The sequence below is a fragment of the Alternaria incomplexa genome (genome assembly GCF_024043165.1).
Source record: "Alternaria incomplexa strain BMP 0042 chromosome Unknown scaffold_2, whole genome shotgun sequence".
Classification (NCBI taxonomy): Eukaryota; Fungi; Ascomycota; class Dothideomycetes; order Pleosporales; family Pleosporaceae; genus Alternaria; species Alternaria incomplexa.
The window spans coordinates 1,975,764-2,003,050 of record NW_026249851.1 but is presented as its reverse complement, the minus strand read 5'-3'; the positions used below and the strand labels follow the sequence as shown (position 1 = coordinate 2,003,050).

At 52.5% G+C, this 27,287-nt stretch overlaps 8 protein-coding genes across 8 annotated transcripts; 2 read left to right on the top strand and 6 right to left on the bottom strand.

Annotated features, from left to right (window-relative positions):
• Nucleotides 1–915: 915 nt before the first annotated feature.
• On the bottom strand, nucleotides 916–2,245 carry J4E90_002176 (uncharacterized protein; the record flags this gene model as incomplete). The annotated part of the gene is made up of 3 exons (XM_051431757.1): nucleotides 916–1,334; nucleotides 1,386–1,805; nucleotides 1,858–2,245. 3 exons carry the CDS (start codon nucleotides 2,243–2,245, stop codon nucleotides 916–918), a joined length of 1,227 nt encoding a protein of 408 aa, XP_051294891.1.
• A 3,181-nt stretch (nucleotides 2,246–5,426) lies between these two features.
• On the top strand, nucleotides 5,427–6,991 carry J4E90_002175 (uncharacterized protein; the record flags this gene model as incomplete). The annotated part of the gene is made up of 2 exons (XM_051431756.1): nucleotides 5,427–6,133; nucleotides 6,181–6,991. The coding sequence occupies 2 exons, from the start codon at nucleotides 5,427–5,429 to the stop codon at nucleotides 6,989–6,991; spliced, it is 1,518 nt and encodes a 505-aa protein (XP_051294890.1).
• Nucleotides 6,992–9,445: 2,454 nt separating this feature from the next.
• On the bottom strand, nucleotides 9,446–10,393 carry J4E90_002174 (uncharacterized protein; the record flags this gene model as incomplete). The annotated part of the gene is made up of 1 exon (XM_051431755.1): nucleotides 9,446–10,393. The coding sequence occupies one exon, from the start codon at nucleotides 10,391–10,393 to the stop codon at nucleotides 9,446–9,448; it is 948 nt and encodes a 315-aa protein (XP_051294889.1).
• A 3,467-nt stretch (nucleotides 10,394–13,860) lies between these two features.
• On the bottom strand, nucleotides 13,861–15,057 carry J4E90_002173 (uncharacterized protein; the record flags this gene model as incomplete). Its single annotated transcript, XM_051431754.1, has 1 exon — nucleotides 13,861–15,057. One exon carries the CDS (start codon nucleotides 15,055–15,057, stop codon nucleotides 13,861–13,863), a length of 1,197 nt encoding a protein of 398 aa, XP_051294888.1.
• A 3,125-nt stretch (nucleotides 15,058–18,182) lies between these two features.
• J4E90_002172 (uncharacterized protein) lies at nucleotides 18,183–20,874 on the bottom strand (the record flags this gene model as incomplete). Its single annotated transcript, XM_051431753.1, has 5 exons — nucleotides 18,183–18,729; nucleotides 18,780–19,134; nucleotides 19,592–19,801; nucleotides 19,927–20,489; nucleotides 20,543–20,874. The coding sequence occupies 5 exons, from the start codon at nucleotides 20,872–20,874 to the stop codon at nucleotides 18,183–18,185; spliced, it is 2,007 nt and encodes a 668-aa protein (XP_051294887.1).
• A 1,534-nt stretch (nucleotides 20,875–22,408) lies between these two features.
• Nucleotides 22,409–23,324, bottom strand: PHB1 (Prohibitin-1, subunit of the prohibitin complex (Phb1p-Phb2p); the record flags this gene model as incomplete). The annotated part of the gene is made up of 2 exons (XM_051431752.1): nucleotides 22,409–22,936; nucleotides 23,004–23,324. 2 exons carry the CDS (start codon nucleotides 23,322–23,324, stop codon nucleotides 22,409–22,411), a joined length of 849 nt encoding a protein of 282 aa, XP_051294886.1.
• Nucleotides 23,325–23,793: 469 nt separating this feature from the next.
• On the bottom strand, nucleotides 23,794–25,002 carry J4E90_002170 (uncharacterized protein; the record flags this gene model as incomplete). The annotated part of the gene is made up of 2 exons (XM_051431751.1): nucleotides 23,794–24,005; nucleotides 24,060–25,002. 2 exons carry the CDS (start codon nucleotides 25,000–25,002, stop codon nucleotides 23,794–23,796), a joined length of 1,155 nt encoding a protein of 384 aa, XP_051294885.1.
• A 1,217-nt stretch (nucleotides 25,003–26,219) lies between these two features.
• J4E90_002169 (uncharacterized protein) lies at nucleotides 26,220–26,944 on the top strand (the record flags this gene model as incomplete). The annotated part of the gene is made up of 2 exons (XM_051431750.1): nucleotides 26,220–26,717; nucleotides 26,768–26,944. The coding sequence occupies 2 exons, from the start codon at nucleotides 26,220–26,222 to the stop codon at nucleotides 26,942–26,944; spliced, it is 675 nt and encodes a 224-aa protein (XP_051294884.1).
• Nucleotides 26,945–27,287: the final 343 nt, after the last annotated feature.

The window sequence follows — 27,287 nt, the reverse complement described above, 5'->3', positions numbered from 1 at the left end:
GGAACGACTTTGGTTGCACGTCCACGAAGTTCATGGCTGCTGCTCGGATTGTCAGTCGAAAAGAGGGAAAAGCACGAGAGGTCTGCTTATGCAAAGAGGCAAGTGCGTTGCTGATATGCACACCCCGCGTCGCCGGCTAGGACCCACATCCCAACACAGAAATGCGGGGAAAGCTAACGCGTGGCAGGGCACAACGATGCTCAACGCAAGCTTCAGTCCGGCTCATCACTGACGATTATGGATGCTGCACGGCCGTTTCTGTCGATCGAAGCTATTCCATCATATGTTCCTTGTCTTGAGTTGCCTATTTCTCCCCAAAGGAAGCACTGCCTCTTCCATTGTAACGGCATCCAGACAGCTCACGGGACAGCTTGTACCGGACGCTCGGTCTGACCTAGGCACTACTCTCTGAGCCTGCAGCCATCCATGTTATAATTGGTCCCTCGACTGGCGATCGGACTGTTCCGAAACTTTCGAGGCAGGCTACTTACGGAGAACGAGCATCGGATCGGCCCACACAGGCAGCCACGGACGGCTTTCAACGTCTTTGCCAGCACGAAAGACCGCTCGAATCGCAGCTCAAACGACAAGTTCTTTACATGTTCATGCGCCGTATCCGTTCATGGCTTATCTCTCGCCCATATGCAACCCTGTATGCCACACATGACGCTAAGAAGATGTGGGGGTGTGATGTGCACTACACTCATAGCATAACTCAAGGTTTATCGACCCAACATTACGGTTTTGACGTTTCTCAAAGAGTGTACCAAGAGAGCAAGAAGATCGGCCGGTCCTCAGGGTGCAATTTGACGCGAGTTTCGATATGAAGACAATGACGATCACGTCCATCCGGCCGAATCCGACAAAACAAAACGGACCGACTGCATAAGCAGAGTCACCCAACATGACATACGATCAAGCCCCCAAGGCTTTGTAGATCTGCGTCTCAACGTCGAACCACAATCCAAGCACTTTGGGATCGCCAAACGGCAGGATCTGACTGCAAACGATCCCGCCGACTCCCTTCTCTCTGTCACACCACCACCAGCAGTTCGGGAGCCCAGCCCAGAACCCAGTACCCTTGGACCGACCAGTCGGGCCTCCGTTGGACAGCATGAACGTCAGACCCCAGCCTTGAGGAGGCTTACCCTCCACTGGGTATATGTCTGGAATAGCGTTTGTGAGGTCAGGCTTGGCCGCTGGGATTCCCTGACGACCAAAGTCGGGGAACTGTGATATCTGATTCGTGAACATGAGGTCTACCGTCTCTTTCTTGAGAAGTTGGACGCCGGTCTTGGCCGACTTGCCGTCGTTGAGGAGCGTTGCGATGATTTCTTAAACTCTGTCAGTGGTGTCGTATACATGTTGCTTTATGGGCAACTTACGCGCATAGTCTGATGGTGTTGCGAAAGCGCCTGCGCCTCCGCTATTCAGGATGCCGCCAATCTCGTTGCTCGAAGCTTTCAAGGGCTTGAGGAGTAGATGGTCTCGCTCGACCAAGCTGCCGTCTTGGTTTCGTTGATGCATGGACGCTAGTCGCTTCTTCATATCCTCGTTGGGGAACATGGTCATGTTCTTCAATCCTAGCGGCTCGTAGATGTTCTTCAGGCAGTAGTCGTTTAGCGACATGCCAGTCTTGCGTTCGAGAGCCAGGCCAGCGAAGTCGATGTTTACGCCGTACTGCCAGCCCTCGCCCGGTTGAAAAGTCAGCGGCTGAAGTATGTCCTTGACGTCTCCGGAGAACTCATCAAACCCGTCCAATACGGCACACAGAGATTCGTTGAAGAACGTGTAGCCAAAGCCAGCTGTGGGTCATGATTAGTGAGAGGATTCCACTTTGCAAGGACGGCCTCGTACCGGTATGCGTCAAGAGCATTCTCAGTGTTATCTTCCTCTTCTTGTCCACCAGGCTACCATCCTTTTGCAATACTTTCGTCTCTTTCAGCTCCGGAACCAACCTCTCTAACTCATCCCCATCATCCAGGTGTAGCTGTCCCTGCTCAACAAGCTGCATGCAGGCAAGCCCGGCGATCATCTTAGTGCACGATGCGATCCAAAATACGTTGTCGAGAGTCATGTTTTCGTTGCTTGCAACACCACGTTGACCAGCGGCGTGCGCAAACAGTTCTTCGCCATCTTTCCCTACAACAACGACGCTAGTTCCTGGGATAGATGTCTTTGGATCCGCGCAGGCTGCATCAACGGTCTGCTTCAGGTTTTGGACGACTTCAGTGGGCAGCGGCATGGTGAGATATTATAGCGGTACAGGTTTACAGAAGAAGTGCTTCGCGTATTCGGTAACACAGTAGGTGCTGTCGGTATGTACTTTTGTTACATCTATATACCGGTACATGATCTGCGGCACCGGACGTGCGGGCGTGCGGGGTGATTGCCATTCGGTGTCGACATCGGGTACTGCCCCTCACGTCGCACATCGTGACAAAGTCTAAACGTTGGCAATGAAACTCCAACTAAGAACTCCAGCCATGAAAATCATCCTTTGAGTTTCACGCATAGGCAGGCCAAAACGAGAGCGATGTAAGCTCTCGGCGGGTGCGGGCTACAGCGCGCGACGACAGCTAGCGTGCTGAGCTGGAGCTCGGCCGAGGCTTCTGCAAGCATCCAAGCGCACCTAGGTACGTTTGCGACTTGTCTGCTTTCGCAGATCTGGAGTCGTACTATACTACCTTCTCTGAGTAGGTCGCGGGGAATACTTGAGATCTCACCGACTCTGGCTAGCAGTGCTTAGCTGAATGTCACTAAATGTTTGCTCAATCTGGTTCCTCCAGCTGTTTAGTGTACTTCCCATGACATGCCCTCGTCGAGCGTATTCTTCATGCCCATCTATGAGGGTCACTCAGTTTACACCCTCGGATGATGTGCACGTTGGAACCAAACGATGATGTGGCATAGCGTTTAGTTGAGAGTCTATCGAAAAAAGAGGCTGATTATCTTGAATGAGCGAATGACTACTCTGAAAAGTCCGCCTTCTTCGCTATGATAAGAGTAGAAGTACTCTGCTTCTTCATGGCCACTTAATTAGTGCGCAGACGATCCACGGTCATTCGCGGAGTCCAGCATGGCCTCCCCTGACTCCATAGCGATACAAGTCAGGTCGTGCGCGAGTGCTGAGTCCTTTCTTCCATCTTTCCAGACCTGTCGCAATTCGTTCCTATGCGCATATCGATCTCAGCCATTCTTTCCTGCATGGCGGACACACGGTTTTTGTAATTGCCCATGAATTCGACGACAACTAGAAGAATGTTCAGGCAAGTAGCGACTGCCAATGATACGAAAGGGCGTACAGCCATGGGCCCGCCAGGAGTAAGTACGCCCGAGGCATCGAAAGCACCATACGATGTACAACCAGTACATATTGCAGGAGGAACTGCACTCAAGTATGGATGAGTGAAGGGGTTGGCGAAGGTTGTGACATTCGGGGAACCCAACGTCGAGACATTGTAAGTCCTATGAGGTCCCAATTCACCTTGATCTTCTGTATCGCCTATCTCTATATCTTTGAATACATGCCATCCCATGCAGAGAACGAGGCCCGCCAGTTTGAGAATAATGGCTAGCATGATACCAGATCGAATCGGAAGGACCGTGGTCCAGTCTGTTGATCCAGGGTTCTTGCGATGCATGTTCGCTCCGTAAGCTATGATGAAAAGAGCGAGGATAACTAGCGATAGACCAAGCTTCTGTGCATAGCGCCACGGGTAGCGTTGTATGATGTTTCTCCAGAAGTTCTCCTCGCTAATCATTCCGGAAACGTCTATCGTTGCTGGATCTACTTCGACCGCACGTCGAAAATGTGTATCCTTAAAGAAGTACCAGCCCATGCAAGCGCCGATACCAATATAGACTAGGAACGTACCCACAACGCCGACGAGAATGTTCGAGCAACCGATGGCTTTATCCGGATAAGGGTCCATCGTCCAGTAATCAAACGAGTGAGAGAACGTGAGACATCCAAGAAGAATTGCATATACACCGGGTATGTAAAGGTATCGCCACGGTATGTTGTTGTGGACTCTGAGCGTTATGCGGTTTGATGGTAAGGTGTCTTTCATGATTGGATGTGCGATTTGTTGTGATTGGAATGATCTTCTGGTGAATTCAAGCACTTAGAGAACTTGAGCATTAGTAGTGCGTTTGCAAGGAGGTGCCGAGATACCGGGACGCTCGTATGAGATCTTCTTCATACGTCATCTGACTCTACGAAGAAGACGCGCGCCTATGAAGATGCAGCTGGGATAAAGGCGGCAATACGGCAATACGGCAACACTACATCGCGAGAGTAGAGGAGTTCAGGCGACTGGTATTCGGGTAGGTCGGTCCTTTGCGAAGGTGAAGTCGTTATTGGCCTCGGGTGGTGCAGGCGCTGCAGGCTCGGCGCATTCCAGTTGGTCGCATGTCGCAATATTCGAGATAGAACCACGACCCCAACTGCAAAGCTTATCCTAGATCATGGTACACGCTTGCTCATTGGCCTTCAGCCCATACCACCAGACGTAGAGGTGCGCGTACAGTCATCGAAGGTTTGGTGGTCGCACAATGATCTCGAGATAGCGATGGGCGCCCCATCTGGCAGCGCCAAGCTAAGCAACACCCAGTTGGCAGGTACAAAGCCCGCGGAGCGCGAGCAAGTCACTAGATCACTAGTTATGTGCGTTCGCGTCTTCTGTTACTACGTACATTTACGACCTTACTCCGTTACAGCTCGACACAGCGAAACCTTCGCGAGCCTTCGTCGCGGTGAGAAGCTTCAGCCATCACCCCTGCATCTTCGCGCGCGCGCACACACAATTCCACGAAAACTCTTCCTCAATCCACCACCAGGGTAGTGGGATCAATGAAAAGCTCGAAAGCAGACCAGCAAAAATTGCCCCGCCGAGATCCCCGAAGGAAGCTCGTAACAGTCCCATACCGCGCTGTGCAATGCAGACGAGACTGTTAGATGAACCCAATCTTTGAGCTGGGTCATCGCAAGAAGGTAAGTATGCAGAATAAAAGAGGAGGGAACAGCGGTATTTAAGCACTCAGGAGAAGGGCCAGTGCTGGGTGCATGTGACCTTTGCACTAGAGAGGCTGACCGCTCTCTGGCGTGTGCGGAAAACACTGCATTGTGGTCCAGCTCCACCGGGCATTGCTTCCGGGTGGCCTAAGCGGTTGTGTTCCGTCTCTGCCGAAGCGGCCATCGTGAAGATTCTCCCAAGCTTTTCCAAGGTCTGTTCTTGGCTGAACGTCATCGAATGTGGAAGAGCGATGAATTCGATGAACAATTTTCACACGCGTCGGCCAAGAGTCGGCATCTACGATACGATCGAGCAGACGGGAGATCAGATCGCGTAGACGATGGAGTATAAGTTGCTGGTCGCGGTGGAACCGCAGAGCCAAGTTACGTCTAACCAAACTCCTTCAGAATGATCTTTGGTGGTGCAGGCCGGCTTTCTCTCCTTGCGTTCGCATCGTGCGTCTCGCTTGGTAAGGCAGCAACACTGTTTACCGGTGGGACAGTAATTGGTTGGGACAGTTCTGCCAATCATCTCGATGTTATCAGGAACGGTTCTGTGTTGGTCGAGAACGACACCATAACCGCTGTTTTCTCTGGATCCTACAATGGCACTCTACCGGCTGACCTGGAGGTCGTCGATACCACCAACGACATCATCTCCCCAGGCTTCATAGACACTCATCGTCATAGTTGGCAAACGGCCTTCAAGACCCTGGGATCGAACACGACCTTGATGCGATACTTTGAACGCTATGGAACCGACTCACCCGCCAATACAATTTTCACGCCCGAGGATGTGTACATTGGCCAACTCGTCGGGTTGTACGAGGCCCTGAATGGCGGTGTCACTACCATTCTGGACTACCCTCATTGCACCTGGTCCGCAGCGCACGCTATGGCGGCGCTGAACGCGACGTTCGAGAGCGGTGTTCGGACTGAATTTGCCTACTACTTCCAAGACTACGCGAACTTTACCGTCGAAGGGCAGGTGGACCTCTTCCGCGATTTGGTCAACGATGCGCGCTTTGACAGCTCGCCTACAAAGCTAGGCATCTCATATGATGGTTTCGCTAGCACCAACAGGAACCAAACGCGCACAATTCTTGATCTAGCAATGTTAGTACCCACCCCACGAGAACGAGCACATAACTAACTGTTACCAGTGAGAAGAATGTATCCGTAGTTTCAACGCACGCAAACGGCGGTGTTTATGGCGCTCCAAACTTCCCCGAGGTCTTGCACGAATTCGACTTCCTCAACCAATCCATCCCGATCGTTTTCGCACATGCCAGCTATCACAGCGCGACCGACGCGCAACTCCTGCGACAGTACAATCACTACATATCCACCACCCCAGAGTCTGAGATGCACTACGGTCATCTGCACCCAAACAGCCACCTCATCATGGACCAAGCGGCTCTAGGCATCGACACACACTTCACGTTCTCGTCGGATATACTGACACAAGCGCGATTGTGGCTCCAGAGTGTCAGGAAGATCTTCTACCGCGAAGTTGTTGATCGACGCCATCTTCCCGCCGAGAATCCCATGTCTGTCAACCAGGCTTTCCTTCTCGCGACTCGCAGCGGAGCGCTCGCACTGCGACGATCCGACATTGGTATCCTGGCACCTGGAGCCAAAGCAGACCTACTGGTATGGAACGGGCGCGCTCCAAGTGTACTTGGCTGGACCGATCCGATTGCTGCCATTATGTTGCACGCGAACGTAGGCGACATCAGGCATGTCATGATTAACGGAGAGTTCAAGAAGCGAGACTGGCAGCTAGCCGTAGCTGGATACACAGCGCTGCAAGACCGCTTCTTGGAGAGTGCGAAGAAGATTCAAGATCACTGGAGGGAGATGCCGCTGCCAATTACCGAGGGCGAGGCAAACAATGGAGTGGCTTACGAGAAACCGATGATGGCGGATATTGGAAGAGGTGATGGAACTGGGTACGGACCTTTGTTCGTGTAGCACGACTTTGGTGTAATTGGGATAGATAATGACTTGTAATGTGGATGTTTAATTAAGAACATAGTATATAAGACTGTTGTTTACGGGCCAGTCTTGTTTGACTCGTTCGTCTCCGGTATGACAGCGAAACGTGGTAAGAGCCTAGTACTTTCCACCAACGTGCACTTTCCACAGGAGCCGTGGATACTATGAGTGACACCGCTAGTCTTCGAAGAGAGTTCGAACCGCCCGTAGCCATTCATCGGGATTGTCCTCCTCCCTCGCCGCAGTTATAGTCTTATAGTCGTTCCACGAGTAATCTGTCTTATACTCATCTATATCACGCACATCCCACACCCCCAATCGAGACCTCATAGTACGTAAGATTCGCTTTGCTTTTGTGGACAAGAATTGCGGGACTGGATAGTGGTGCTGGACGATTGTGACCCGTAAGGCTTTCTTAACCCGCAACAGACCTGCTAGATCTTCCCAAACATCCTCGTTGTTGATGAAGGCGTGGTATCGCCCAGAAACCGAGTGGTACAATGAAACTTCATAGTTTCTTTCGTAAGCGCTGCGTTTGTCTAATAGCAGGTTGAGCTGCTGTAGATGCGGAGCGTTGGCGATTGCACTGAGAAGCTGACGAATTGCGCGATTAGACGGAAGATCCGTCCGACAGAGACTTGGATTGATGAAGTCTGGTTGTAGATCATAGTCAGATACGTTCGAGGAGTGCTGTCGCCGAAAAGGAGGGCGACGAATACATCCCCGGAAAGGTGCCGGGATTGTGAGCTCTTTGAGATGACGGAAACTGGATCGAGGGAGGCAAAGTAGGCTGCTGCAAGCCATACGCCCGGATATGAATCGGAACTGGTTTTCGCCATACAAGACATCCGTTGCCTCGGTGTAGATTTGCGTGCAAGTGCGTAAGAGGGCAACACCACGAGGGTTGCCATCGCAAGATCGAAAACTGATGATACCGTCGCTAGGGAACACGACAGGCCCCGATGATACGAGGATGGATCGATAAATCTCCACGCGAAGCTCAGCAGGTAACGAGAGGAAAGGTGACGAGCCGTTGATACTGGCGTGCTGATGAGCGCCGCAGCTTCCGGTAAATCTAGACTGAGTCATGTCGTCGTAGTTCGATATAGGGTGAGAAACAATAGTTGTGATTGGTGAAGACACAGGAGAATCGAACGCGACGGAATCTTTAAAACTGGTATGAGAAGAGATTTCAAGGTAGTGCCATTTGGTAGCGAGAAATCTCCACGTGTACCGGCCGTACAATACAGTTACGTGTTTTCCACTCCCTTGTCAGTGCCTTTTCTTTCCCGCATAAGTACGAATATGGCTCTTCGTACAACCTGTCGAGATTGTGGGACGTATAAACACTCATGATCCGCAATACCAGCTTCGTGAATCTGCAAAATGTGGAGCTGAACGCAGATGCCTCTCTCACTGTGCCTCATACCATCAGATCCAGCGGGCTTGCCTCGGTTCGAGGGGTAGGAGAAGGGTAAACAGCAATGAACATTATCATTGAAATCAGGAATAGAAGAACCTGCGGACATTAGGAGGCCGTGCGACAGTCTGATATGGCGAGGCTTACGGGCAACCCAAGGAATATCGCATGCAGGCGTGTGACTGGATCGGGAACAATAGTACAGATGCCATAGGAGGCAAGGTGAACCAAGAGGGGTACTGGGAGAGCTAGGAATACTCGATTGGTCGTTGGATGTGTGGCAGAGGCGAGTTTCGAGAAAGCGGCGGAGGTAGCTACAAGGACTATCATGAACAACTGTATGTGCTTAGTGCTTCCTCTGGCTAGTAAGAGCGAGTATGCGCTCAACTGGTAGTTCCAATAAGCAGATCGGGTATATCTGCGACTCGTCGGGTGTGCCGGATAGGGTGACGTAAATGCTCAAAATGAGCCCAAAAAAGGTGCACATGAAAGCTACGGTTCCCAGAACGCTGGTCATAGTACTTTCGTCACCGCCGGGGGTGGTGACCGGTCGGGTTGGCGAGCGTCCGCCTCTCTCGGATGCGGGAGGTGTAGCTATCGGGGTGGACATCTCGCTGCTGAGTCGTACCATTCTTAAGGAAATCACCCGCAAGGAGGTGGTGAAGGGAGATGGGATAATCGATGGCCTGAAGTCAGGGGTTTTGACTGTGCCATACATTCTTCAATATTTTCCCAGGGTACTGTTCTTTGGTAGCGGGAGGCTTGCGCTTCGTGAGGAACCGCGGGTGAGCCAATGACCCTGCGCATATTTGCCTGCGATTACACGGCGAAGAGGCTGCACTCTGATAGCGTGCACTTCTTCGAATGCGCCCACATGTATTTCAGAATTCGCTTTGGTTCACCAGAGACCAACAAAGCTACAATGTTCCACCGCGAACGAACTAACGTCCCTCGCTTGGTACGTGTCATAACCTGCGCTGCGATTTCTTCATTCGTAAAGTTTCGTAATGCTAAACGACCGATGACATGTACTCCAAGCTTGCCTGTGCAGCGGCCTTCACATCGTCATCGAAATCTCCTCGAGACAACTCCTCCAGACGTCTCCTCCAAAACGACCATCGCTCAGCTCCATTCTGGAATTCCCTTGCTTCGTCTGGCATTTGGCCCCTTGACCAATCCCCTAATCCCTTCGTCACAACTTCGTCGTAGATTTCGCGCCCATTGTACTTGAGCATAAATGAGACGGCGGGAATGTGAAAGTCCAGCTTGATTTGATCGTAAGCAGTAGCTTCATCTGTGGCAAGCTGCTCGTCGCTCTGGTCGATTTCTTTCTCGAGCGCTCGGATGATGAGTTTAATCATAGCCTCATTCATCTTCAACACGTGCTTCGCAACCAACTGGGCTTCGATATCTTTTCCCTTTAAATAAGATTTCCGTGCCAATGCAAGCAAGGTTGCGTCGGAATACTGCCGGCAAATTTGGCCTGGCTGGATGTCTGCGCCAGTGCTCTCGTTCCAGGTCATGCCAAAGTACGGGAATTTTGCCCATGTGAGCTGTTCTGCCACATGGTTAAGAGCCTCGCCTTTGTGGATCTTACCCGGCGCCTTCGCGATCGCATTCAGTAGCGTAAAGATCTCCGGGACACGTGTGGATGGCCATTCCATGAGAGCGTCTATGATGACTCCCCATAGGTTGTCAACAGCCAGGAGATGATCAGCATAGCCTCCTAACGCTGGTATAGGCGAGGTGGACAGTGGGTGTGTCATGGACAATGCCGCCTCATCTGCATTAATGTGACCATCGTGGTATGCTTTCAATGCGTCGACCTCCGTAGCAAGCCAGTCGCGAAGGCTTGGGTCATGGCTCTCGACAGGACGCTGCTTCTGTCGCTCAAACCATGCAGGGCTGACATTGTGCTCATCTTCTCTGGGTAATTCGAAGCTGTCGTGATATGACATGGCGGCGTTGGGTTGAGGTTGAGAAACGTTCCACACTTCAGGGTATGCTTCGCCTGTAAGTGTGCTGTAGGAGAACGAGCTGCCTTGTCATCATAAGCCCACGCCTGCGCTTTGTCCATTCCTCGCTCGGTTTGGCAAAAAAGAGCGGTAAGTTCCACGGTGCAAAAAATGGCAAGAACATACAACAGCGGGGATTCGCTAGTGGTCACCCACCTAACTACTAATCCACCGGTATCATGCTTGTATATGGCTGAGCGGACGGGAAGCCTAATTTTCATGATCCTATGGTCGTATGTGGAAGAATGGACCGTTGCAGCAGTATATAATGACGGTCGTGGACTGCGGCGGCAAGCAGACGCAGCCTGGCATGTAGCATGAGCCGCAGCAGTGTATCCACCTTTTGCATCAACAAGTAAGGTGTGGTCGAAGATCGTAGCGAGGATGGAGGATCGCAGTAGATTGATCGTACGAACAGTCGTACAGCGAGGAAACGTGGAGCGCTGATTGCGAACAGCTTTGGTGACGCATGCAGGATGCTAGATTTACAAGTAAGCCAGAGGGTGACTATAGAAAGCTTGCAACATCATGTGTAGTTGTCCGAGAGTGTCGATGCAACAATGGGGAGGAAGAGGAGGAGAAGGAGGCTGTTGTGTTGTGCTTGCAACGAGCGGCACTGGGGGCGTGTCGCGCCCACGACGTGGAGATCGCCGCTAGGCAACAAGCGCCACTTCCCCGCCTATGCGGTATACTCGCCATTGCCTCAAGGGCGCAGCAGTTGGAATTGGTCATCACAGCGTTGAGCTTTTGCATGAGATTTCTCGCAATTAGGTCTAACCCAACTGATGCGCCACGGGACTGCACGTGGGCTGCGGCAGACTATCGAGAGAGACCCTTATTGTACCTAAGTAGATGGTGGTGTCTCCCAAGTCCACTGCTGGGCGCAGAATCAGCAGACAAGGACACTTGTCCCAAATAGATTGTATACATGAAACTTGACATGGACCAATCGAGTGTAGCTTAAGCGATCTCGGTTTCTGTTGAGATACAATGGCATTGGTGGAGCATGCAAGATGGTATGTTGAACTAGTCTTTTACGTGGATCTCAGAACTCAACTTACAGTCTTCCTAGACTCTTCTTTTTTCCGAATATGATTGGGAATGCGATTCGAGTCCAAGAAGCTCTGTCCCAGAGAGCGTGGCTTCCACGTCGGTTGAATGAATCCATCCTTTCTTCTTCTTCAGCACCGCGAATACGAAATTACACAGTCTCTCTAAAGAAGACAGGAGAAGAAGTAGTACAGACAACGCTAGCATCATTACACATAGCGATACAGCAAATGTCTTTGGAGTGCGATCAAAGTCAAAGATCTTGCGGTCAGCTGTGAAGTACTGAAGGGTCAAGACGGTCGGGGTTGTGATCTAGGTCACTCTCTTAGTAGTGTTTCTTAAGCAGCGCATAATACCGGGTAAGCTTACTGCGAACAGCCAGACATTTGTTCTCGTTCCCCTACTCGTCTCCCTAGCGGCCTCCGTACTTCTCCTGTTCAGAATCTGTATCTTCCAGGAGATCTGGTTGGTCTCCATATTGAGCTCATGTGCTCTTTGGCGCTGTACCCTTTTCTCGAGTTCAGAGCGTATGGAAAACTGCAAAGGTTAGGTTTCGTTCGAGAGTTCAGGATATAAGACTTGCGGATTCGAAACAGTTCTTGCAGAACTCATCCATGGTGTCCATTCTTGCTTCCAACAATCGCAATTTTTCGAAATGTTCCTTGATGATGTGCAGTGCTAGACATCCATCGGGACTTTCCACATCCGAGAAGAGGGCTTTGTCACCACCAAGACCTGCAAATTGGTCCCACGCACGTACCGTTGAAGAGAGCACCTGCCGTACGTGAAGCAAAACTCTTCGCAAGCTTTCCAGCGGTACGTGACCATCTGTGAATGAGGTCGTGCCAAAGTTGGCGAGGGCATCTTGGCTCTTTATATATATGAAGATTAGTTTAAGTGGCTGTGAAAGATATCTGGGCCACCTACCCATAGTTTCGTACGCGCCTCGATGATCGCAACGATGTATGTCAGCTCCTGGCAGGCCGAATCGACGCGGGACTCGACACAATGGAGGAAGTATACCCGCGGATCCCAAATCGTGTTTTGCTCGGCCGATGCTCGATGCTTGCCACCAGTTACAAACAGGTCTTCCAGAGGTGTTTCTCCTTCGATACAATCGCTATCAAAGTCGGTAATAGTCTCGCGAACCTCGTCATCGACCGGGCTTCCACCACTGAAAGCATATCCTGTCCATTGGAATTGGCTCGTACCGCAAATCATGACAGAAGTTGTAGCTTCTCGTAATATCCAACGAGAATGATTTGAGAATGTTGTAGAACCCGGTGCGCTTAGAAAAGATAGGTCAGTCCGGTCATTCGAATCCTTCCCCGTATTGCGATCGCTGCGGGTTGTGGAAGGAACTTCCCGCAGCGTGAGATAAGGAAGAGAAAGCTCCATGGAGAACTTCATGAAACCTACACGCTAACGATACATTAGTACCTGCTGTCAGAGATTGCGTTGCAGCTTACAGGAACTGTCGCACTCAATGACATCTCCCGAACAACGAATTTAGCGATGCATCCTCGCAGCGCTTCGGCGAAATTCCACGATACACTCTTCGCAAGTGCCAAGATAACTTCGCGCTCTAAATGCCGGGCATATCTATGCAATAAATGAGCGAAGAACGTAGACATTAGACTTGGCAGATTCACTCACATCAGATGTCGCCCATGAGACGCCGGACTGTAGCGGATCTCATGCTGGAGGGCTATTAGTAGATGATCTCAGTATGATGGCATGCGATACTTTACTTACACTCTCCCATAATGTATGGCCAAGGTTTGAGATAGGTATCCATTGAGGAAGTTGACGGTCATGCTCACGCGAGCATGCATGCCAGTACCACACTCGCTGTTTCATCCGGCTCATGGTGTCTGAACTCGAAGGAGGGGTAAGACCTTGTTGACAGAATCTCTTCAGCGTTTGTATTTGGAATGAAGGTATACGGCTGTGCGTGTCTTCTAGAAAAGCGTCCAGGAGATCCCGGCGTTGACCAAAAAACCCCCAGTTCTCCATCGTCTTCCCGTACGGTTCATCAAATATACATCTTTCTATAGCGAATTCGGGGTTCCAAGATTTTGTACTAAGCTTGAGTAATGGGTGCTCAGCTGCAAGCGTTCCATTATTCGACGTGGAGTGTTGGAAATTGAGCGTCGACTCTGAGTAGCAAGAGCGTGAAGCGAATGAACCGACTTTGTGCGCAGCCGCAGTCGCTTTTCCTTCATTGCATTGCGACTTTGAAGACTGCGCGCTATTCAGATCAGAAGCGATCGGTAGCGTCACTGATATAGCTCCCAAGCACTCTCTCATGTTCTCAAAAGTACCAAGAGCAGGAATCATGTAGGCTTCTCCAAACGGGTTTATGGCGACAATGTGGCCGTAGAGATGGGGAGCAGTCGCATGAACAACCCATGCACCTGAGTCACCCTCATGTACTGATGCGATGCCGTTAGCAATAAATTCACGGAACATTTTGACAGTGAGTTCTCACCGTCACCTTGTGCAAGATTCAGCATGTATGCGTCCACGAAGCACTCGTTGTGAGAAAGCCATAATCTTGCGGGAAGACTAGAGAGCTCTCCGTTACGAGGACCTTCTGTAGCGCCTAGAAGCTGGACTGCTGCTGAGATGTCGTCGGGGAAATGCGGCTTCTCGGCTATCAATATTGGCCTGTCTCGAAGACCTTCGGATTCGAGGGCTGAAGCATGTTGGATACGAGTGACCATGTTCGGCAAAGGAGTAGCCACATCGAAGAGGGCCCAGTCATGCGTCAACGTCGACCGACCGGCAGCAACACCTGGGAATACCGGGGGGAGCAAGACGCGGCCGAGCACGTCATCATCGGCAATCCACTCTAGAGGATCGAACCCGTTCCGCTTCGTAGACGGTTCCGCACGCATTCCAGGTAGTACCGCAGAACACTCTTGGAGCAACTCTTTGACTGCGTGACCAGCCGTCATGCCATGAAACCCAGTCTCGCCACTGCCATAGGTGACCTTGAGCACACCTCCGAATGTGGCTTTCCGGGCGAGGGTCTGCGAAGGCTGCTGTAGATTGGTTCGCAATATGACCGGGCTTCCGCAGTAGGTGCTATGCCGAGCGAAGAAGGCTCTCTGACCGCAAGCATCGATTGTGAAGTCGTCGCTCGCTAATCTTATAGGCCTCGGTACTACAGTTATGTCTAACTGAGGTACCGTTTCGCGGCTCGAGCGTCGGAGTTCGAATACGACCGGTAGCTTTATAATCGCCTCGAGGGATTCTGCTAAGTCTGCTGCGCAGAAGATGAGAACATGTAGTTTGGCTGCATCGAAAGTCTTGCCAACCATTCTGAGCTCTATTGAAACGTCCCTTGGTCGGCTTGGATCTTTCGCAAACACGTCCTCCTGGATCTTTCCTTCGATCGCATGCCGAACCCCACGCCCATGTCGTAGCGCATCTTTGTTATACGCTTTCTTGTAGATGTACAGGTCTGTTCCAGGTATTTCGTAAGCTTCCGATTGCGTTTGTGCTGGCGCCTGTTCTGGTGTCAATGTTGATTCAATCGCATTCGTTGTCATGGATTGATAGGCAGAGTCAGCGACAGAAGGGGTAGCTCGTTTTCGTGCTGTCTCTTCCGCGTGTTGTGAGCTATGTGTAGAGCGTAAGACACAGTTTTCGTTGTTTCGGCCTGAGCTGATGCCGCCACGAGAGTTCAGGGCTTGTAATTCGTGGGTCATTATTTTCATGCAACGTCCGTGGAAGAACCGAAAACATCTACAAAGACGGTATTGAGAACGCGAAGGAAGTTGCGACCTAGTTCGGATCGTGGGATGAGAGGGCAGAAATGGATTGCCAAAGCGGGGTTCATGCCTCAAGATCGCACCGGTGAAGGAAAGGCGTTCTCTTGGCACAAAATCAGCCGCGCCCATATGGTGGCTCCAGTCATACCCCGGCCTAAACGTGAAGGCTTTGCAGCATCTGCAGCCAAGGTAGTCGGTCCTCATCCTGTTGATCCAGTCTTGGGAGTCAACGTGGCAAGGCATGGACACGTGATGAGGCTGAAGAAATCCTGCAGCTACATACTCGTCAACTTTAAGAGTCCAAAACTACCCGCACAGTCAACTTCCAGAGCTCTGATGGCCGCAGAGTTCAAGATATTGCCATGCATGGCACAATTTCCTTTGGAAAATCCTTCAGTGGACATGAAGGATGAGGTCTATCGGGGACTATTCGGTTGGCGAGATTGTGCTGATTGCGACAACAAGGGAGACTGTGTGGCGACGGGATGCCCTTGGATACGGAGAGCTCGACTCGGTCACTACCTTCAGTTCTATTTCGAGACCACCAGGTGGAGTACGCCTACCGATCTGAGTGAACGACGCTGGGCGCTGCGCGACCATCACGACTTACTCGATATTGTTCGCCTCGTCAAAGATCAGCCCAGGCGTAGAAGACGAGAGTTAATCGAAGACCACTTTTCGACCTACGGCCACCCGCAGCCCGCTCTTGCTGACCAAAAGCGCGCGTTCGATCTTGCCATCACTGTGATCACAATGATCTATTGTTCTGAGTGTAATCCACACTATCAGGATCCGACGCTCGATCCAGTCCACTGGAACGACGGGATTTCAGCGTGCGAGTTCGTAAAGTCGAGGCTGCCCATTGTAACGGAACGTGGCCAATCTAGCGACATATCTCGAACAGCATCCAGACCATCAGTGGGAGCACTCGACCGTGTGGGCGTCACAGTATATGGAACCGACGACCTTCGAAAGCACCTGCTTTACGATACCGAGGCGAAGGCGGTCTATGTCTTCCATTTTGTTGGCTTCCTAGAAGAGCAACTGCGTCAAAGCTGTTCCAACATTACAGTCAGCCGGTCAGTACGCCTTTCTTTGTTCTTAGTACCTAGGTAGTCTGACTGTAGTATAGCGAGGTGATTCCCGAAAGGCTTGTCACAGAGACGCTCCTCACACTCAAACTCTTTCTGTTTCCATGGGACGATCCAGCCAGTCGTACCATAGCTGTAAGCCACAGTTTTGACCTAGGTTGTCTGGAAGTGAACCTGATTGACCACGTTGGAGGTTATGCTGCTCAATACAATTACTGGGGTGCGCGCCTTCGGATCTTGGTTGGGGTGTTGGATGACCGAAAACAATGCCGATCGATGGCTGCGTGGCTCAAGCAACGGAGCCTGCTAGAGCTCGCGACACTGGCAACGCTTTTCCTAGGAGTAATTGCGATACTTGTTGCGATTTCGTCTGTAGCTGTGGATGCGTGGAATGCTCAAGGCAAAGATACCTGATTGACGCTTGTAATCGCGATTGCGTAATTATAATGGAGGAGGGCCACTAGGCACCAACGCCACGAGCCGATAGCGAAAAGGATGCGATAATCCATGGAAGCATTGCGGCATACGCGACAACGAAGGTGTGACGTCGTCGCGTTGGTGGTTGCAGTGATGTTGCCTTTGGGCAGTCGCGATACAAGCCCGCGCACGCGAATCCCGAGGTCTAACAATGATCGCCGCAGCCAGGCGCCAACGCCACGATTTCGCACCCTTGCCACCCACGCGATTCTAGACTCTTTTGCACCGCCACACCCGCCATTTATCATCCCATCTACCCTCTTCCATCCCATTCTCTCCCCATCACATCCACACCCACCCGTCCCATCCATCTCTGCCAACAAGCGGCAAGACACGGCACAATCAGGCATCAGGAAACGTAACACGTTGCACCAAACGCGCTAACACGCTGTCACATGGCCTGGTATGGCGCCCAATCAGGTCGCGACAACGATGTTGTTGGGTTGTTGGGCGAGGAGCAGAGGCGGGTGGGAGTCATACTTTCGTTCAACGTGGCTGCTGTGGCTAAATTTGCCTCAGGCTTCAGCTTCAAATTTGGATAACATTCCGCTATGTTGGGCCGATGTGACTAAGAAGGCGGATGTCCGTTCGGAGTCCGTCGGATCATGACATCGAGAAGGCAACAACCGTAATCACGACGTTTGAAGGAAGCATAAGCCGGAAGCTGTGGAAGGCGCTGTTTAGGGCGCAAATGACGTGATGCTACGCAGTGCATACTCTGGTTCTCGCGATGCACCTCGTACTCGGATATCACACCCGTAACGGCATGAATAGCGGCACGGTTGCCTGGGCATATGCGAACGTCTGTCTAGGCAGATAGCGCACGCGCCCTTCTGCCGTAAGACATCGCGGGTAAGGCAATCCTGCTAGGCACCAAGGGCGTTGCGAACGAGGCTAAGGTATGCATTGTTTTTTGGGGGCCAAAAGCCAAACTCAACCTCATACCGCGGCAGACGAGAAGATCACCAAAAGTGCAAGAATGAAGAGGGTTCGAGTGTTTATCTTTTAAATTACAGTACAATAGTTTAGAGTGGCATATTCCATCTATAGATTTGAGCGAGGTAGCATCTGTCCGTATCCCCCCTTCCTTCCCCTATCCAACCCATTCCATCGCAGTCTTTGGTATCATAGCTATCGTGGGTGAACATGTGCCAGCCATGCGTAGAGTGCGTAAGTAGTAAAGAGATATTACAGTTTAGGGGTGTTACAGGGAAAACAAAAAACGCTCAAGTGATATGTACAGTGAGCGACAGTGAAGTTATGGAACAGAGAATGAGGCTAAGTGGAAGAACGCCGGGAAATGCATCGAGTGACAGCAACGCAAAGTTATCGTCATCACCTATGACTCTGTTGAAGAGCCATGACTGCCTGCTCGAGCTGCCGTAACCTCGAGTCCTTCTCCTCATTCTCTTGTCGGAGACGCTTGATCTCAGAGCGCATCTCATCGTTACCACGGTCTGAGAGGCCAGAGTCAGAGCCAAGTCGCTTGCGCTTCAGACTCATCTCATCTTCCTCGCGGTAGTCCATGGTGCGGTTGTACGGTGACTCCGAGGTGCGTGACTCAGGAATGGGAGAACCCCCCTCCATCTCACGCCTGACCATGTCGCGGCGGATGATCAAGCCATGCATATCTGCCGACATTGATGTTCTGCGGTGAACACGACGGACATGCTCAGCGAGGTTCTCCTTCCGCGTGAAGCCGGCGCCTGAGCTGCGCTTGCAGTCGTGGAAGGGGCAGAAAAGGGACTTCTTGGTACCGCCGTGCATCTTGTGAACTTCGCGTTCGTGGCGAAGAAGGCCACCGCTGTAAGTGAAGCCTTGGAGCTTTTCGCAGCCCTTGACGTTGCACTTGTAAGGCCTGTCATGCTTGTCCATGTGTTTGCTGTAAACGTCAGTGTCTGTTCGTGTGAGTCTGGGAATACTATCACTCACCTCCATTCGCACTTTCGGTCAAAAGATGTACCGCGGCATTCTTGATACTTGCACACCATCTTGCCGTCTTCGTTGCGCGGTGGTTCTTCGGCGCGTTTATAGCTGTGGTTCTTCCGTAGTGATCCGTCGTCATCGCCGTCTTGCGAGGAGTCTACTGAGAGTCCCCTGCTGTGGCTTCGAGGCGGGCTTGTAACAATGATTTGGCGTTCGCCAGCGGTCGGAGAGGTCATGGGTGATCGAGCGCTCATGCTGACCGGGGTAGGCATATCGGTGAGCGAGCTGATGGAAATGTTCCGCTTGTGCTCGTGCGGCACTTGCATGGAAGTAGGGTTTGGCGAAAGCTCAGTCATGATGTCTGAAAATCCAAGGTTGAAATACTGAGGGTTGTAACTGTGTTGCTGGGCCTGAGGCTGGCGGCTTGGTTGATATATACCGGGAGACGCGAAGGCAGTTTGTGGCTGAGCAAAGAGATCGCTTCCCGCCGCTCCGGTGACTCTAACTCTCGGATCTTGAGTAGAAGTGATCAGATGACGCGGACTGTCTTGAGGTGGCAACGTATATGAGTGCCAAGGAATTTCGTGGTCGGAGCCCAGATGCGGAAAGGCCGTTAGAGGTGGCGCAGCAATGCCTTGATCTTGAGGCGAATAAAAATTAACGGGCGGAACTGCCTGGAAGTTTGGTGCGGATACGCCATAATAAGTATCTGGATTTGGATTTGTTAGTCGCAGCTGCGAACAAGTCCAGCCTGAAACCCAGGGTAGGCAGAGAAGTCGTGACTCAACTCAAACGGACACGGGACACTAGGCACTTACTTGGTCGCGGCTCTGGGTCCGCACCTTCTCCAGCCTGACTAACCCGCAGGACTGGAACTGGCAGCCTGTCCGCAAGACCATTCAAACTCAGATCGGGCTCCCAGGTTTCCGTGTTTCGTGCCTGGAATGGAGCATGGTCCACATGGACGTTTGTCGCAGGCGTCGCATGCTGCGGCTGCTCGCCAATCAGCTCTTGGCCAAAGCTGAGGTCTGCAATGCATTAGCACCAATCGGGATAACCACAAACCTTCTTCGTGTTTTCACGCTCGACCAATCGCAACCAGTCATCCACCTGAGCAGAAGCCTCATCGGGCGGAAAGAAATGTAACACATACAGTCTGACGATGCATCGGTATCCCACGACAGATTGAGGTTGTGTAGCACGTTGTTGTACGGCACGCGGTCTTTGCCAGTTCCCTCGTAAAACATCCAGCAAACTCCCCACAGAACGGCTAGGGACGGTTTGATAGTCCACGGGAAGGTGCTGAGCGCTTGTGGCTTCTCAGCGAACTCTGTAAACCAGGCCAGGAGTTTGCGCTGCCTCTTGTCGTGATCGCCGCAGAGCAACTCCTCCAGAGCCTTGCGTGCCAAGGACTCGATTAGGTCTGTCTGTAGCCGCAGCAGTAGATGTTCATAGTTGGCAATGAAGTTCTCGTCAAGGATCAGTCCGAGGTCAAGCCCTTGGGCCAAGAGCCAGTCGTCACCATACTGCCGGCGACACCCCGCAAGCACGTTGATCGCTTCGTGTACTGCCACGAGGAGCTGGATAGTTTCGTTCATGGAACGAGCCTCCAAGATCGACGCGTTGTCGTGTTTGAGAAAGAGCCTGTCGCTGTCCGCGATAGACGAGAACGCGTTTCCCGCTACATGGAGTTTGCCGTCGACGTAGCGAAGCATACTAGGCCCGCAGGTTCAGTAGTTGAAACTAAACAAAAGCTTCCGTGAACGTACTGTTGCACCTCATTCCCTAGGTTTCGACTTGCGGGAGCAGCCGAAGCCGGCGTCTGCAGGTTGCGCGACGGTCGAGTGAACGTCGCACCCTTCTGACTCTTGCAGATGCGATTGGCGACGCGACGCGACTGCTTCGCATCCTGGACGCTGATCCGTGATAGATTCTGGGCGACACTTCGGAGGCTCGGCGCGAGGCTGATGCCAAGAGGGCTCGCATCGATTGAGCCATGCTGCACACGCGGCTTGACACGACGACGAAGCTGTTTGACAAATTGGAGGATTCTAAAGGTGAGGATAATGCTCGTTTGCTTGTTGCGCTGCTGGATCGCCATTGCTAAGCGAGACGGGCGGTCCGAAGACGTAAGAAGAGACGACGTGTACTCAACCTTCGCCTCTCGCGTTCGCAGCTAGCATGTATATACTTGGAATCATCCAAGGGCGGAGCACATTGCAGAGTGCCTGCCGGTGAGCCTGCCTCGATGAGAGGAAACCGTCAAGCCACGCTGTACGGCCACACGCGGCGTGATTGGCTGGCTCCCGGCTTGTTGAAGTGCTCAGCCACAACAGAATGCCGCTTGATAACCTGGGGCATCAACGCCAGACTCGACACCACTTCTCCCACCCTATCGTTTGGACAGCCTGGCAAAAGACAAGGTCACGCATTGAGTAAATAGCGTGGCGCAGCGGTTCTCCTACCTTACACGAACACTTTATGGGCAGGCCCCCGCAAATGTGCCGTGTTGCAGTCGTTTGACCGCCATCGTTTTGTCGTTGCCTTGAGAGACAGCCTGTATTCCCCCAGCACCGGTGTCATCTTCATGCGGAACGTTCAGCGACCATCGGAAAGTATCGCTGACCGCTTGACGTCTGTGAATCCCTCGGGATCTGCGGCTAGGATGTAACGAGGTCCCCCCGCCATGATGGTGTTGCGGCCTTCCGAAACAAGGTGGAACACAGATCCTGCATGACGTCTCATAGCTGGGGATGGTTGCGGCTGATCTTCGGTAAAGAGGACTCGAACGATAAGGACGAAGCTTTTGGTGATTATGGACGTGATGTGGGAAAAAGGAAACATGTAGGCATTGAAGTTGCGATGGTTGGATGCTTCCGATACCATCTATCTCTCACGTGGAATGAGCGACCCTCTCCCCCCAACTTCATGTCGCCAATTCTCTTATCCGACTCAACGTACTCCGCCTCCCGGACAACAGCATCCCAGGCCTATAACCCGGCGTCACACGAAACACCCCCACACCCCATTGCCGAATCGCAACATGTTCGCACCGAGTGTAGATCCGGATGCCAAATGCAGACCATGCATGCGAACTATCACGTGCGGCCTCGCGCTTCCGAAAGCCCGTTTCCTCTCGGGCAATGCATGAACAAGTTTTGAATCTTTGGGCGGAGAGATGTGTACCGAAACCTGAGAGGCCTCAGGCGGTAAGGTTTGTCAAACACGAGCCGAGGTGTAGGAGGTATTTCAATTCTCGCGACAATATTTCGCGTGATCATACACTGGTACGTTATTCTCTCTGCAATCGTTGTGTAAGCTGCTGTCTCTCGGAGCATGCTGAATAATGAGCATCGATCGGCTCGATACACAGGTGCTGTGTATTGTTAGGACAGTGTCAGCAAGGCAAATAGTGGGGATGATTCGTAGACAACCTCCCAGCCGACACTACGCCTGGTACGTGTAGACACAATGAGAGGTGAGAAGAGACTCCGGCCTTCGATTGTAGAGAAGCGTTATCATGCTCATGTCAATATATTGTACAGCAACCCCGCTGGCTATGCATTTTCGCCTTTCGTCCAGCTCTTTGTTATCTTCTTTTCCTCTTCCGCTCAACCTTGCACATCCTCAAACGCTCATGACCTCAGGCCCAGCAAGAAGCTGCCTCCACTTGAACCGCCGCCATTGCCGCCAGAGTTACCGCCGGGTAGATAGCTGATGTTGGGGTTCCTCGCCAACATCTGCGCAATATCCTTCTGTGTCTCAATGCGCCTGATCAGCACCAAGCCGTCACCACTCTTGGCCACTGCCTTTGAAATTGTGTCGGCAGCCTCGGCTTCACCCTCTGCCCTGATGACGTTGGCCTGCCTCTCCTGCTCGGCCTTCTCGACAATGAAGCGCGCGCGCTCGGCCTCTTGTTGTGCGATCTGCTTCTCTTCGACGGCCTTGGTGAACTCTTTGCCGAAAGTCATGTGGGTGATGGAGACGTCTTCGAGGGCAATGTTGAACTCGTTGGCGCGCTTGAGCAAGTCGGTGCGAATGCGGTTCGAGACGGCCTCTCGCTGGGTGATGAGCTCGGCGGCATCGAACTGGGCGACGATGGCTTTTAGGACTTCGTTACCGATGGAGGGGAGGACACGCTCGTCGTAGTCGAGACCGAGGTTCTACTAGCGCGTTAGATGCAATTCCTCAAGCTGCCTGCTGCACGAGTGGGGGATGGCATAGACATACCTGGTAGATCTTAGGCAGCTGCTTGACCTCTGGGCGATGCAGCACCCTCAGTGTGAGTGTGACCATCTGCAAGTCCTTGCTGCCCGTCGTAGTGCTGATGTTCCGCGGCCTCGTCCTTACATCGAAGACAATCGCCCGCTGCAGCCATGGTACCAGAAAGTGGGTGCCCTCGTTGACGACTTGTTCCTTGACTCCCGACAGACGATCGAAGATGACGGCGCGGGTTCCGCCCTTGACGTCGTAGAGGGAGCTCTGCACGACACTGGCGCCGATGGCGGCAGGAACGACCCAGCGGAAGAGGGAGGTGGGTATCGCAGCCATGGTTGGCGGTTTGTGCGGTTTGGTGTGGTGAGGCGGCGGCAGGCAAGATGCGGAGAATCGTGAGAAGTGGATGATGCTTCTACTGGAAATATGGTCCGAGCGTCTGCGGCGAACGATGCCCGTGATTGGCGCAAACACTACCACCACGGATGCACAACGAGCACATGCTGGCGGGTTGAGGCGTCTTCATTAGATAGTCCAGGCTGTTGCATTGTTGTCTTACCCGACCCTGGTACGCTTCCGTGCATGAGGAAAGTCACGGAAGAGGGGCTGTCAGATCAGGCAGGAGGCATTCGGTTGGTAAACAAAAAGACTCATATGCGTGTCGAAAAGGATGTATTCATCAACGCCGATGCTGATATGCATATGTGTGTCTTAAAGCCCGTCTACGTACTCCCCGCCTCATCCATCACCCCCTCCACCAGCTCATTCTCATCTGAGCGACAGCCACCGGTACAAGGTCGGCTCACTACTGCTCAATAAAGCCCTTGTGCTCCTTGTGCGCCTTGTACCAGTAGCTGTCCTCCTTCTTCGGCCGGAGCTCCTCTGACAGCTTGTCTAGGATGACCGCCAGAAGCTTCTGACGGCCATCCTCGTTCTCCGCGTCCCGGTTCCAGACGGCGATCTGTACAGCGTTCCAGCGAACGCTGTACGAGATCCCGCAGATGTCGTCGTTGAAGGCTGTTGAAGATTAGTCTTGAATACGTGTGAATTGTTGGAAAGAAATCAACTTACAGGCACGCTTCGTCTCGACGGCCCCCTGCAAAACGTCGCCAACCGCAAGCAGACACATCTCGTGCCAGAATTGCGCCGCCACGTCCTTGCTGACCTTGAAGTACCATGCGCCGCCGCGCGTATTCCGCGGGTCTTCCCAGACCGGCTTCACACCCAGGTGGAAGAGGTGTATCGAGTCTCGCAGCTTCAGGTTCTCCACCGGGATGTTGTTGAAGTGCTGGTAGAACTCCTTGACGGAGACGATCTGGTCTCCAAGCGGCTTGGGGCGGGTAAGGTACTCTTCTGAAGCCGCTTTGTCCTTGGGCGCGGCTTGCTGACCCTTCTCTGCCCAGAACATCCATTTGAAGCGGAACTCGGGTACTCGCACCGACTTGAAGATGTTGTTGAGCATGGCGGTGCCGCGCGCAGGCGAGGCCGTGGCCGACTGCTCTTCAGCCGATGCCTTCGGGAGGTCAGAGGTGCTGAGCACCGGGAAGCGACCAGCCATGGCGGGAGATGTGATGGGGATACCGAGGTTGCTGCTGATGAGCTGGAGTTCCTTGATGTTGGAACGCGCGGTGAAGATGCGCTTGCTGTTTTCGATAGCGAGGTCGTTGGCGAGGTCCTCGGAGGTCTCCTTGGGCTGGACGTTGGGGACGACGAGGATGGTCTCACGGGCAATGGCTTTGTTGAGGGTGACGAGGATGCGATCAGCGGCGACCTTGGCCTCGTACGTCAGGGGCTCGTTGGGGTAGGGTACGCCGTGCTTGGTCGCGTAGATGAGGTCTTCAAGAAGAGAGACGGAGGTGGACTTGCGGGCAGCTGCTGCAGTCCTAAGCTTCTTGCGGGTCTCGTTGGCCGAGGCAAAGAAAGCTTCGCGCTCCTTGAGCTTGGCCTGGTCAGCGTTCTGAGCGGCAGAGGCCCTGAGCATGCCGATGATACGAATGGTCTCGTTCATGGTCATGGTGATGGATGTGAATGTGGTATAGGATAGAGTGATGTAGAGAGGAGAAATGACGACTGAGAGTCTCTGAATAGATATAGAAAGCTGGCGGATGGTGGTTTGTAGATTGTGAAGGCTTGTGAAGAACAGGAGTGTGATGGACGAGAGACAGTCAAGGACGAGCGATTGGAAAGTTTTTATGCTCTCCCAGCCTCCTCATTGCAAAGACAAACAATAGCAGAGAAATCTATTGTGGACTCGCTTGAATGACGGTGGTGAAGGTGAACGCGCGAGGTGAAGACGAGTGGACCAACCAGCGCTCGGCGTTGGGCTCGATGAAAACTGATCATGCTGGCACAATAGCAGAACGCGCAAGATGATAGCAGATGATCAATAGGGAAATATGCAATCATCTGATGCTGATGCTGGATCGGGGCAGATCGATCTTGATAAGATCCATGGATGGGTGCATGTGGGCAAGTCTGAGGTTGACTTTCGATCTGGTGGCAAGAAAGAGACGACGGGAACGGAGATGGATGAATTTGTAGGGATTGTAGCGACATGAGAGAATAAGTACATACCTAATGTCTGATATCCAGAAATCTCGCGCAAAGACAACTGAGCCTTGCACACGGTTGCCCAGGTGGTGAACACTGATGAAAGTCGGAAGCGGGGCAGCGACACACCGACTCTTGCAGACACCGTCACAAAAGCTATGAGAACAGGTAGAGAGAAGGATCACAGCAGCGAGACTGTAAAGATTGACGAGAAGGGGTGAGGTCGGATATGTACGAGGCCAGCTGGAGCTTTAAGAGGCTTAACCCCTCGGACAGCACAAGTCAGCCATGCAGGCGCCCGCTCTAACTACGTTTCAAGACGCCGTTTCACGACCCCTGCTGACACCAACGAGTCGCTTCTGCCTCAGGCCAATCTGCAGCCGCACGCCTTGGACTGTGGAGCATCTGACGGGATATCCCATTGTTATAGATGTACTTGAACATGTCATGTGTGCATATCTGGTTGGCATTGGCTGTCGGCGCCAAATGCTGGAGAGGGCGGTGACGTAGCCAAGGGTCTTCTCCGGCTCGCTACCCTGGCGCGAGATCTGCACCCGTCTGCGCGAAACTTTGAATCTTGCCCAACTTTTTCCCCCAGACTTTTGTAACCCACTTCCAAACGCGTAGACGTCCTTAACCGTCTCTCCTAAGATTACCCATATCGAACACCACCAAGTAATTATGTCGCCATACGTCCACGAAGCCGTCGCGCACCGCAGCAAGCGCGTGCGCTTCTCCAACGAGCCCGAATCTTCGCCGCCCTCGATATCCTCCGACTCCGCCCTCGCGTCGACAAACGCTGCAGACGATTCTACCACGAATGCAAGCGACTTTGGTACCTCAGACAGCGACAGCGAACTGTCCGAATCGAGCGAAGAGCCCAGCAGCGACGAGAGCTCAAGCGAGGAGGAAGAGGATGATGGCGAGGACACAGAGATGGAGCTCGAGGAGCTACGATCACAAGACGGTGTCGTAAACCTCCGCGCCAACAGAGGCACGAAGCCAATTATGAAGTTGGGCAACGAAGATCTAGGACCAGACATTCGCGGCTTCCTCAAAGACTTTCTGCCGCAGTTGAAGGCTGCGAACGAGGAGCTGGAGGCGCAGAAGAAGGCCGGGACGCTGAAGAGTCTGGAGTCTGTAGAGGGACAGGACGAGGGCGAGCCGTATATTGAGATGGTGAGTAATGGATCTTGAGGGTATCGTAGGGCGCTGCTGACAGTGTCTAGGACCTCGGACTAGGTGTTCTCGAAGAAAAAGACCCGAACGCGGATAGCGACAAGGACAGCGCGAGCGATGCGGAAGACAGCGATAAGGAAAAGGATGTGTTGGGCAAGCTGATGAGGCGCGAGAAGAGAGATCCTGCGAGCATCGAGGTCGTGCAAAACACAACAGAGTCAACATGAGATGCTGGCTAAGACGATTGCCGTCATTACGGGCGCCTTCAGTATCGAACAACTTCTGGGCCCGCCTCCAGAAACGGACTGAGTTACGGATACGACAGTGTTTGCGCGCGATCCGCATGCTCATACCGATGCCTTCACCTATCCAGTCACTGGTTCGCCTGTCAAAGGCCTGATGTGTGAAGAGCGAACGAGATTCGGTATAACCCCTCACCTGTGGCTCTGTGCGGAAGCTAATGTAGCATAAGGATCACGCAACCTTCCGGTATGCTCTTCAATGTACAATGTAGACATTGCAGATATGGGACCTAGGCTCGGAGTTGAACGACTGGATATCAATATCACG